This window comes from Carassius gibelio, chromosome A13 (genome assembly GCF_023724105.1).
Source record: "Carassius gibelio isolate Cgi1373 ecotype wild population from Czech Republic chromosome A13, carGib1.2-hapl.c, whole genome shotgun sequence".
In the NCBI taxonomy this organism is placed as follows: domain Eukaryota; kingdom Metazoa; phylum Chordata; class Actinopteri; order Cypriniformes; family Cyprinidae; genus Carassius; species Carassius gibelio.
In genome coordinates, this window is record NC_068383.1 from 1,464,659 (window position 1) to 1,476,272 (window position 11,614).

The window sequence follows — 11,614 nt, forward strand, 5'->3', positions numbered from 1 at the left end:
ATGAATCAGTGGGTTTTTGTTAAATGTGAGCCAAAATCATCACATTTAAAAGAACCAAAGACTTAAACTACTTCAGTAAATCAACTTTTCCACAACATTCTAACTGATTGAGACGCACCTGTAGATCTACAATTAAACGGTCTTTGCATTTACTATAACATTTTCTATAACAGTCAGAAGTGTTAAAACTATAATAATATAATATACAATATTATAGACTCGCAGACAAACCTGTTTTACACAGGTCATTCAAACACAGAACCAGGAAACAGGAAACACGTGTTTTCAAGGAAAGAGAAACCGAAGTGTAGTTGAGCTCTTGTATGTTTGAATCTCTCTGTATTTCTGCAGTAAAATGAAAGTGAATGAAAGTTCCATTTCCTCGATTCAATCCCTGTCTCTTTTCAAACACAAACGCTATACTTCTTGTTGAGCATAAATATAAAGCCTACTGATAGGACACCGTCAACAGTATTGACAGCAAAATAGACTATGTTTGACAGGCGTAATACTTGAAAATCGAAAATTATTAAATTATTTTTTAAATTACATTTATATCTGACTATATATGTCAGAGTTCGGAGAATAATTTGAGTCAGTTCGTAAGTTCAGAGCGGGATCGCGAATCATTTGAGTCAGTTTGGGGATCGCGAATCATTTGAATCAGTTCGGGAGTTTGTAGCGAGATCGTGAATCATTTGAGTAAGTTATGGGGATTGCGAATCATTTGAGTCCGTTTGAGAGTTCGGAGCGGTATCGCGAATCATTTGAATCAGTTCGGGAGTTCGTAGCGGGATCGCAAATCATTTGAGTCAGTTTGGGGATCCCGAATCATTTGAATCCGTTCCGGAGTTCGTAGCGAGATCGCGAATCATTTGAGTAAGTTATGGGGATCGCGAATCATTTGAGTCAGTTTGAGAGTTCGGAGCGGGATCGAAAATCATTTGAGTCAGTTCGGGAGTTCGGAGCGGTATCGCGAATCATTTGAGTCAGTTTGGGGATCGCGAATCATTTGAGTCAGTTCGGCAGTTCGGAGGGGGATCACGAATCACGAAAGATTCAAGCTGGTAAATTTTCAAATTGGCCATAACTGGGGTGGCAGCAGGGGTGGCAAGGCTTTATGCCACATGTTGTATTCTGGATAAAATATTGAAATTTGAAACTTCCACATCATCGCATTCTGTTTTTATTCACAATTTGTACAATGTCCCAACTTTTTTGGAATCTGGTTTGTAGATTTTATTCACATGGTCACATGACATGCTGGTAAACAGGTATAATATTTAATATTTTTTTATAGTGTTTTATTTTGATTGTTGTAATTTTTCAAATATTTATTTAAAATGTACATTTATAAAATTTAAGTAGTCAGCTTTACATTATTCTCACAAACCCCCTGCAGTTCCTTCAAGAACCCTAGTTTTGAAGTCTGCATGAACTAGATGTAGTAATTAAATGTACTTTAGTATTGTGATTCAGATATTGACTTCAAGAAAACAAATTGCAAATATTTAGGTGTTTCAGCTTGCGTGGCATATCAGCAGGATAACAACTCGACATCAAGGCACCACAGGAGATTTCTGAGGTACCAGATACTGTGTATGTTTTGACCATGTTAACATTGACCTGGTTGAATTAGGCACAAATATCCCACACATCACTGATTCAAAGACATAATCAATGCAGAAAAATTAATACGACCGGTTGGTCTTAAATTGCAATTCTGCCTTACTTACATGAAAAGCTACATTATGGAAATAGAAAATTGTTGTGAAACTTTTATTTAATTTATTGAAACTGGATAAAAGCCCCAAGTCAGATGATCTATAGGTATATACAGGTGCATTTTAATAAATTACAACGTCGTGGAAAAGTTCATTTATTTCAGTAATTCAAATAAATAAATTCAATGAATCAGTGGGTTTTTGTTAAATGTGAGCCAAAATCATCACATTTAAAAGAACCAAAGACTTAAACTACTTCAGTAAATCAATTTTTCCACAACATTCTAACTGATTGAGACGCACCTGTAGATCTATAATTAAACGGTCTTTGCATTTACTTTTAACATTTTCTATAACAGTCAGAAGTGTTAAAACTATAATAATATAATATTGAATATTATAGACTCGCAGACAAACCTGTTTTACACACGTCACTCAAACACAGAACCAGGAAACAGGAAACACGTGTGTTCAAGGAAAGAGAAACCGAAGTGTAGTTGAGCTCTTGTATGTTTGAATCTCTCTGTATTTCTGCAGTAAAATGGCAGGAGCCAGATCTCAGGATGACTTTTCGTGTCCCTTGTGTCTGGATCTCCTGAAGGATCCAGTGACTATCCAGTGTGGACACAGTTACTGTATGAGCTGCATTACAGACTGCTGGAATACGGAGGAACAGAAGAGAGTCTACAGCTGCCCTCAGTGCAGAAAGACCTTCAGTCCAAGACCTGCTTTATGTAAGAATGTGGTGTTTGCTGGAATGGTGGAGAAACTGAAGAAGAGGAAACGTCCTGCTGACTGTTACGCTGGCGCTGGAGATGTGCAGTGTGACGTCTGTACTGGAAGAAAACACAAAGCTGCCAAGTCCTGTCTGATGTGTCTGAACTCTTACTGTCAGAATCACCTTGAACAACATGAGAGTTGGTTTAAAGGAAAGAAACACAGTTTGACTGATGCCACTGGACGACTGCAGGAGATGATCTGCAAGAAACATGAGAAGCCCCTTGAGGTTTTCTGTCGCACTGATCAGAAATGTATATGTGTGCTGTGCATGGATGAACATAAAAACCATAACACTTTATCAGCTGCAGCGCACAGGACAGAAAAACAGGTATTTAGAACTAGACAAACTGGCTATTATTAAGCCTCTCATCAAAATACACAACTTGAACCCAAATAACTAGTTAATTATAGACCAATCTCGAATCACCCTTTTCTGTCCAAGATACTAGAAAAGGTGGTATCCTCACAATTATATTCCTTCTTAGAGAAAAATGGTATACTGTATGTGAGGATTTCCAGTCAGGATTTAGACCGTATCATAGTACTGAGACTGCTCTGCTTAGAGTTACAAATGATCTGCTCTTATCATCTGATCGTGGTTGTATCTCTCTTTTAGTTTTATTGGATCTTAGTGCTGCGTTTGAAACAATTGACCACAACAATCTTTTGCATAGACTTGAACACTTTGTTGGCATTAATGGAAGTGCATTAGCATGGTTTAAATCGTACTTATATGACCGCCATCAGTTCGTAGCAGTGAATGAAGAGGTATCATATCGATCACAAGTGCAGTATATGGAGTACCTCAAGGCTCAGTACTAGGGCCGCTACTGTTCACGCTTTATATGTTACCCTTGGGAGATATCATCGGGAAACATGGTGTTAGCTTTCACTGTTATGCTGATGATACTCAGCTCTATATTTCTTCGTGGCCTGGTGAAACACACCAATTTGAAAAGCTAATGGAATGCATAGTTGATATAAAAAACTGGATGACGAGTAATTTCTTACTGCTAAATTCTGAAGAAAAAAAACAGAGGTGTTAATTATAGGACCTAAAAACTCTGCTTGTAATAACCTAGAACAGTAAGACTTGATGGTTGCTCTGTCAATTCTTTGTCTTCAGTTAGGAACCTAGGTGTGCTATTTGATCGCAATCTTTCCTTAGAAAGCCACGTTTCTAGCATTTGTAAAACTGCACGCCTAGTAAACAAACTATTAACCAACTATTGACACACTGTTTTCCAAATGAATGTTGTTCAGTTGCTTTGACGCAATGTTTTTTGTTTAAAGCGCTATATAAATAAATGTCACTTGACTTGGCCTTGACACTGATGACATTGCTGACAGTTAGATCCGTTTCATATGATTATATCAGCACCTATCTCAACAGCTTACATCATTTACTACACTGCACACTTCAGCAGAACGTAGATAGAAGTTCAGTAGATCTTACTGAAACTAGATGATTTCAGTCATTTATTGCTTCACTTTGTTCATTTATTTACTGAGCCACAGTTTAATTACACACAATCCAGAAACACTGTTAGTGTGAAGCTCTGTCTATGTCACTTTCACTTTTACAATACTTACGTTTTCAGTGGAAACAAGCCTTAATCCTCATGTGGATTCATGTACAGGTATGATGGTGGTAAATGATCACTGATCAAATTAAAACCTATAAACATTGGTTATCAGTTTCACTTTTACTGGATTCATCTGTTCATGATGATTTAGAGCCAGTAGTTTTCTGTGTCTTTCACAATCATTTGTTTGTCCTGCAGAAACAGCTGAAGGAGACACAGAAGACGCTCCAGCAGAGAATCCAGCAGAGAGAGAAAGATCTCGAGCAGCTGAGAGAGACTGTGGAGTCTCATAAGGTGAGTCTGGAGAAGAAGAGAAGTTTGTCTCCGTCTCAGTTCAGACTCACTGAAGCTGAATCACTGTGTGTCCTAACAGCGCTCTGCACAGACAGCAGTGGAGGACAGTGAGAGGATCTTTACTGAGCTCATCCGCTCCATTGAGAGAAGCCGCTCTGAGCTGATACGACTGATCAGAGATCAGGAAAAGACTGCAGTGAGTCCAGCTGTAGAACGACTGGAGCGACTGGAGCAGGAGATCAATGATCTGAGGAGGAGAGACGCTGAGCTGAAGCAGCTTTCACACACACAGGATCACATCCAGTTCCTGCAGGTAACACAGATCTAGAAGAACAGGATCATAGTGTACTTGAGCGAAAGTTATCAATAATGGTCAGTCTAATCATACCTTTGAGCTGCTTTTCCCGAGCAAATATATGCCTCGTTGTGACACGTATCTGAAACATACATTGGAAAAATAATGTACAATATACAGCCCCTGACGTCACTACTGGTGTGACTATAGAATGAATAGGTGTCTGAAGAACACATCATTATATTCTTCATCTTTACTGACTGTTCTGTTTGAAGCCTGCATTTGAACGTGGTAAGAGTGATCTTTCTCTATCAATCATGGTGACTACTAGAAAAAGCATTTAGACAGTGTGTGCATCCGTGTCATCATTATTTGACATATGACGACACATACAATCTTTGCGTTTTTTGTTTGGGTGAAGAGCATTCATGCGATGTCCTTGAGGAAGCAATCTGCGTGCATTGCGAACTTTTTTGATGAAAAAGCTCCACTCTCGTTTTTCTCTCTTATTGAGGAAAGAGGGGCAGCTATTTGCTTCCTGCGGTTCAGGACTGCCGAGGCACGGAGGAGAATGAGCTCGTTGGGATCACAGGTGGATCTGGCTGAGGAGTTTAGAGAGGGACTTTCCCTCTCACGCTTATCTGCTGTGGACAAGAGGGAGCTGCTGGAGGATGATGTTATTTCATTAACACTTTCCGATCCAGAGGCTAGTGCTCTGCTGGGTTCATCCCAGGAAGAGCAGGAGATGTCAGAGGATGGTGAATAAGCTGAGGCTGAGCCTTCTCAATCATCCTGCCCTGCGTATGAAGAGCTGTTGGAGGTTATGGATCGCGCCATGGCAAAGTTGGACTTACCATGGAAGTATGCTAGCATGGTGACGCTGCGAGGATATCCCAACTAACATTATCTTTCTGACATAGTCCTCCAGCTCAGGTGAGCCTTCCATTTCTGCCTGATCTCCATACAGCGATCGAAAAGGAATGGAAGAGGCCGTTTTCTTCTTGCATCCATTGGTTTCAGCATACGAGTTATACCAACATTGAGGCGATGCGCGAAAGCTGCTATGAGAGGATGCCCCCTGTAGAAGAGACGCTGGCTAGCTTTCTCTCTGTGGGGGACACATCCTCTCTTAAATTTCCCTCTTTGCCATCTAAGCCCCTTCAGGATACTTCTCACTTAAATGTCAAGGCATACACAGCATCAGGTCAGCTGTGGCTTCATTGCACACAATGGCAGTGATTCAAGCCTATCAGGCTATTCTAATGAAAGACCTGGATAAAGGCGAGGGCCTTTTCCCTGATAGGTAGCTGAGTTGCACTGCACCACAGGATCTCTCTCGCCGTGCTACCAAGCAGACCGCCTCTACCATAGGCAGGTTTATGGTGACCATGGTGGTAACTGAGAGGCATCTGTGGGTGAACCTGGGAGATCTAAGGAAGAATGAAAGGGACTTTCTTCTCGATGCTCCAGTTTCGCCTTCCAAACACTTCAGTACCTCCGTGGAGACGGTAGTCGACAAGTTCAGGGAGGCGAAGATGTGCTCAGCTGCCTTCAAATCCATCATTCCACGAAGGTCCAGGTCTGAGCCTGAACAACATAGGGGTACTTGAGTATTGACTCATTCCCTTTATGGGTTTTACATCAGCCCTTTTCTTCCCCTTCCTAATTCCCCTATAACCACAAGCTCTCCATCTGACCGAGGTTAGGTGAGAACTTCTTGCATGTGTTGGTTGGTTCTGTGGTTTCATAGTGACCACGTCCAGACTAAAGGGAGTCGTCCCTTGAGCAGGGCTTCAATGCAGGAACCAGGGTGGGTGAGTATGATCCATTTTATATATATATATGTACTTCGAGTGGGAAGTATAGGTGGCATTTGCGAGAATCTTCTTGAATAATGCTGTCTCAGGCAGTGCTCCCCTCGCCCAGAGGATTGTGAATTTGATCTTGCCCCTCCCGTTCGATTCAGCACCTCTGCGATGCTTAGTAAGCTTTAAGTTTGCATACTAAGCTCTGTGTAATTTCTGAAATCCATATTGTGGTAAGTGTGCACGTGGAACACTTTGCGCACTTTCTAAAATCCACATAACTGGTAAGTGTGCACGCAAGACTCTGCGCAGTTTCTGAAATCCTGTACGGTAAGGGTTACACGCTCAGCTTCATTCCCTTTCTTCGAGTTGATAAAACCTTGGTTCCTTGGGCTCCACTTTACCATCGCTTCCCTAAACATGAAGGGTTATTGTGAGCCTTCTGAGGAGTGTCACATGATTCCTCGCTCTGTAGGCTGTTCTCATGATAGTTTAGCAGCGCTCCCTTTTACCAAAAAGGGTTGCCAGTGAGAGTGCTACTCTCTTCCTGAATTCGGAGTTCTCCTCTCACGTGAGAATTGAGTTCTCTGTTTTCCCCCAGAGCATTTGGCTACCAGAAGCATCAGGCGAACTAGGCAATTCCTCTCTGATGTGCTGAGTTTTTGGCTAGCTTACAGTACACTTACCCTTCTGATTCTTATGATCAGGCTGTAGGTCGAGCCCCCCTCCCTCTTTGAGAGTTGGGTTGTGCTCCCTCAGCTAAGTAAATTATTGCTAGCAGATCCAGCTTTGGAACATGCAGTAGGTCGAAAACCCCTCTTGTTTGAGAATTGGGTGTTTGTCCTTCCCCTCGGCTAGATATTTACTGCTAGCCTCTCCAGCATTATTACCATAGATCGAGTGGATGACTCTCAAATATATTGTTTTTGGGATGCATCATTCCATCTATGAGCTGCTTTTTCAGAGTGCCATGAGAGCCCATTAGAACAGTGCCATAAAAAAATCCATGCTCTGGTAAGTGTGCATGTGAAGTCTTTTTCCACTTTCTAAAATCTACACTATGGTAAGTTCGCACTCTAATTCTCTGCATTCTTTCTAAAATCCTATATGGTGAGGGCTTTGCGTGGTTGCTCCGTGCCTTTTCTTGAGCTTGTAAGCCCCGTTCAACTTGGGCGCTACTCCACCCATTTAAAACAGGAGGTCGTGGCCTAGTGGTTAGAAAGTTTTTCTCCTAACACTAAGGTTGTGGGTTTGAGTCACGGGCCGGCAATACCACGACTGAGGTGCCCTTGAGCACCGAACCCCTAACTGCTCTCCGGGCGCAAATTCTGAGTATGGGTCACCATACTTGGCTGTAAGGCTTGTCATTATTTAAACAGGGTGTTGCTTCTATTGATCTGTTGAGACAGTTCCTTCAGCAAAAATAGCAAGCACTAGCCCCCTGTGTGACAGACCAAGACTTAGTATATTGCTAAGCTCTTGGTCGTTTCCCTTTAATGGACTATATCTTGATTCCAAGCCTTGAGTTGTACCCCGGGCCCAGGAGTCTGTACTTAGGCCCAGGAGTTGGTACTTAGTACTCACCATGGTTCTGGCCTGCATTCCCCTCAGAATGGTGGAGTTGGTATACTATTCCCAATAGCAACCCCTAGAGAACACAGTTCGAAGTTCCCTTGAAAGGGAATGTCTCAGGTTATGAATGTACCCATGGTTCCCTGATTAGGGAATGAAACACTGCATCCTCTTGCTTTCCTGAGAAATCTTTCCTCAGATGAAGAAGTGAACGACGTGTTCTTCCTGCACCTATTTATTCTATAGTCACACCGGTAGCTCTATGTGATATTATGAATGTGAGAAGAATAAAGCTAATGCTGTGAAAGTGCTGGATTGAGTAACTAAAGATCAGTGAAGTAAAATCTGATGTTCCTGCAGGTTATTGAGTGAAGTGTGGAGCTGATGAGTTTTGATTTCTGTTTTCTATAGAGTTTCCAGTCTCTCTCAGCACCACCTGAATATACATATGTATATAATGATCCCTTCAGTTCTGTCATCTCTATTGATGGCCTGAAAGAATCTGCCCATCATCTGAGAAACAAACTGGAGAATTTCTGCAAAGAGCAGCTCAAGAAGATCTCCGACAGAGGTAACGTTCTGGAGATACATCTGCTCTCAGAAACCAGTCCATCATCATCTCATATCACAGAGAACATCATATTAGAAATGTGTTAGGAATAGATACAGGATCATGAGAATCACACTGTTCATGTCTGTTGATTTCCACAGTCGCTTTCACCAACATTGTTCCCAGAACCAGGAATGACTTCTTACGATGTAAGTCAGTAAAGTTCACGTTCTTCCTGTAGACGGTGAAAGTAGAGTTTTATAATTGATGATGTAAATGATGATTTGCACAAACATATGCTCGTCTGTACTGAGGCACTGATGATACGCTGAACATGAAGAGTTCAGCTACATGAAATGATCAAACAGATTGATAATTCCTGATTGTGATGTGTTTTATCTCCATCAGATTCCCGTCAGCTCACTCTGGATCCAAACACAGTGAATAAATGCCTCTGTCTGTCTGAGAACAACAGAGTGATCACTGGCACTCACATCCTCCAGTCGTATCCTGATCATCCAGACAGATTTGATGTGTATCATCAGGTGTTGTGTAGAGAGAGTGTGTGGGGACGCTGTTACTGGGAGCTGGAGTGGAGTGGATGTGTTTATATATCAGTGTCATATAAGAGCATCATCAGGAAGGGACGGGGTGATGAGTGTTTGTTTGGATCTAATGATCAGTCCTGGAGTTTGATCTGCTTTCCTGACAGTTACTCATTCAAACACAAAAACATACAGACTGCTCTCCCTGTGAAGCCCATCAGCAGGAGAATAGGAGTGTCTGATGATGATGATGATGATGATGATGATGGTGATGATGATGATGTTGTCAGGAGAATAGGAGTGTTTGTGGATCACAGTACAGGAACTCTGTCCTTCTACAGCGTCTCTGACACAACGAGCCTCATCCACACAGTCCAGACCACATTCACTCAGACGCTCTATCCTGGGTTTTTGGTTAATTATAAATCATCATTGGAACTGTGTCAGGGTTCATGACTTTTCTGTGTTTTTTCACTGAATATTGTAATTTGTTTTACCAATGTTATCTGTTAAACTCAGGATCTGGATTATGTTATGGAAACAATACGTTATATTTTTTTTCCTATTCATTTGTTGTGTCTCCCACAATGCGTAATAACAGTCAAATGTCATGATATTTTTATGATGCGTTCGTGTCCTTTCCAGAGCTTGAAAAAGCTTGAAAGCCTCAGTCTGTCTTCAGTTCCAGTGGAGAAGCTAAAACAAAAACTTCAGACATATTTCAAAACATCCTCTTTTATACAGTAAAAAATGTGAAATGTTTTTACAATTTAAAATAAACAATTTTAATGTGAATATCTGTTAAATTTTAATTTATTTCTGTGATGCTCCGCTGTATTTTCAGCATCATTCCTCCAGTCTTCAGTGTCACATGATCTTCAGAAATCAGAATAATATGATGATTCACTGCTCAAGAAACATTTCTGATTATTATCAGTGTTGACAGACATATGCTACACATATTCTGCTGAAATCAATAACTATTTCAGATATTCCCACTTCTAAACATCATGCAAAATCAACATGAGCTCTAATTGGTCGCTTTGAAGCTCCTCCTGTCTAATTGGGTGGCTGTTAGAGCTCATATTCAGCTCATTCACACATTTGATGATGTTCACATTCATCAGAATCACAAGTCATTCAATCCGATGATCTCTACAGTCCGAGTGATTTGGTTTGATATGTTAATTGGATTCATAGCCACTCTGAAGATGTGCTCGTTTTGGAGCAAACCCATCCACATATTACCCCTCTCTCTTTTATACTAAATATTTGTCTGTTGTTCTGAAAAGAGAAAGCGCTCAGGAGAGAAGCACTCTGATAGAAAGCACATCTCCTGATAAAAATCTCCAAGCGTGCAGTGTTTGTATACTGCTGCATGGCCCGATGAAGAATGACAGTGCAGTAAAAGCTCATGCACACCAATCTAAATATAAACACATGTAGGGTTCGTGAAAGCATCAGTGAATGTTGCAAATGCACGGCATCTCGTGTAATAAATGTGCATGTGCAACAAAACATTTTGATGCATTACTGTATGTACAGTTCAGTGCAGATTTTGTCTGAAGTCTGAAATGATGCAGAAAGTTATTTTAAAACAACTTACTTTTAGATTTTCTAACTAGTGCATGACATCCAGCCAAGACTTGATCCTCAGCTTTAATTCGGATTCTTATTCAGTCTGATGGGTTCATTTTCTTTTAACTATTTTTGTAAATGTAAATGTAAATGTAAAGAATTTGTGACATCTTATTCAGACTGTTTTGTTTTTCAGTCAACTATCTAATGTTCTTAAATCAAGATGCATTTGTTTGTGAAGTATATAATTAATTAAATTATATACTTATATATATAAATAATATATATATATATAATTAAAATATTAAATTAAGTGATTTAAAAATATATATTCTCCATTTAAATTTAAATGTGTTTTTTTTTCTGAGCATATCTGCAGATGTTTGTTTTAAATATAAATTTTATTTCATTTTTCAGAAAACTTACTCTAATAATCTTCATTTGATTCTGTTTATATTTCATGTGATTACATTGTTAAAAAGCACAAAAAAAATAATTTTTATATTAATAACATAATTTATTAAATGTTTTATTTGTTTGCAACATTAACCAATTTCACACATATAAATGTGCTGTTTAATGATTGAATATTGATTAAATTAAATTAAAACTAGTTAAAACGTAAAGATTTAAAATAAATATAAAAAGCAAAAATTGAATATTAATAAATATAAAAATAAAACAAAACACTAATTATTATATACTTATTATACTTATATTTTATTTCTTTTCTGCAAGTCAAGTGACCATTAATCAACATTTGATAACCATGAACATGCAAAGGTGTTATTTAATTATTAAATATTAATATCTCATGGAGACTTCAAGGAAATATTTAAGCTCAAATGTTTAAGTATCTGCTAATGATCTTAGAAAAAAAAATGG

General features: G+C 39.6%; 1 protein-coding gene across 1 annotated transcript; it reads left to right on the forward strand.

Moving 5' to 3' along the window:
- The first annotated feature begins 2,181 nt into the window (after window positions 1-2,181).
- LOC128025834 (tripartite motif-containing protein 16) lies at window positions 2,182-10,894 on the forward strand. Its single transcript, XM_052612378.1, has 6 exons — window positions 2,182-2,832; window positions 4,289-4,384; window positions 4,464-4,697; window positions 8,468-8,627; window positions 8,768-8,815; window positions 9,015-10,894. The coding sequence occupies exons 1-6, from the start codon at window positions 2,266-2,268 to the stop codon at window positions 9,605-9,607; spliced, it is 1,698 nt and encodes a 565-aa protein (XP_052468338.1). The 5' UTR covers window positions 2,182-2,265; the 3' UTR covers window positions 9,608-10,894.
- Window positions 10,895-11,614: the final 720 nt, after the last annotated feature.

Bases quoted from the DNA above. Each gene is read 5' to 3' on its own strand.
- LOC128025834 (XM_052612378.1), top strand. From the start codon at position 2,266: ATGGCAGGAGCCAGATCTCAGGATGACTTTTCGTGTCCCTTGTGTCTG. The intron at 2,833-4,288 runs GTATTTAGAACT...TTTGTCCTGCAG, and splicing joins CGCACAGGACAGAAAAACAG to AAACAGCTGAAGGAGACACA. The intron at 4,698-8,467 runs GTAACACAGATC...TGTTTTCTATAG, and splicing joins ATCACATCCAGTTCCTGCAG to AGTTTCCAGTCTCTCTCAGC.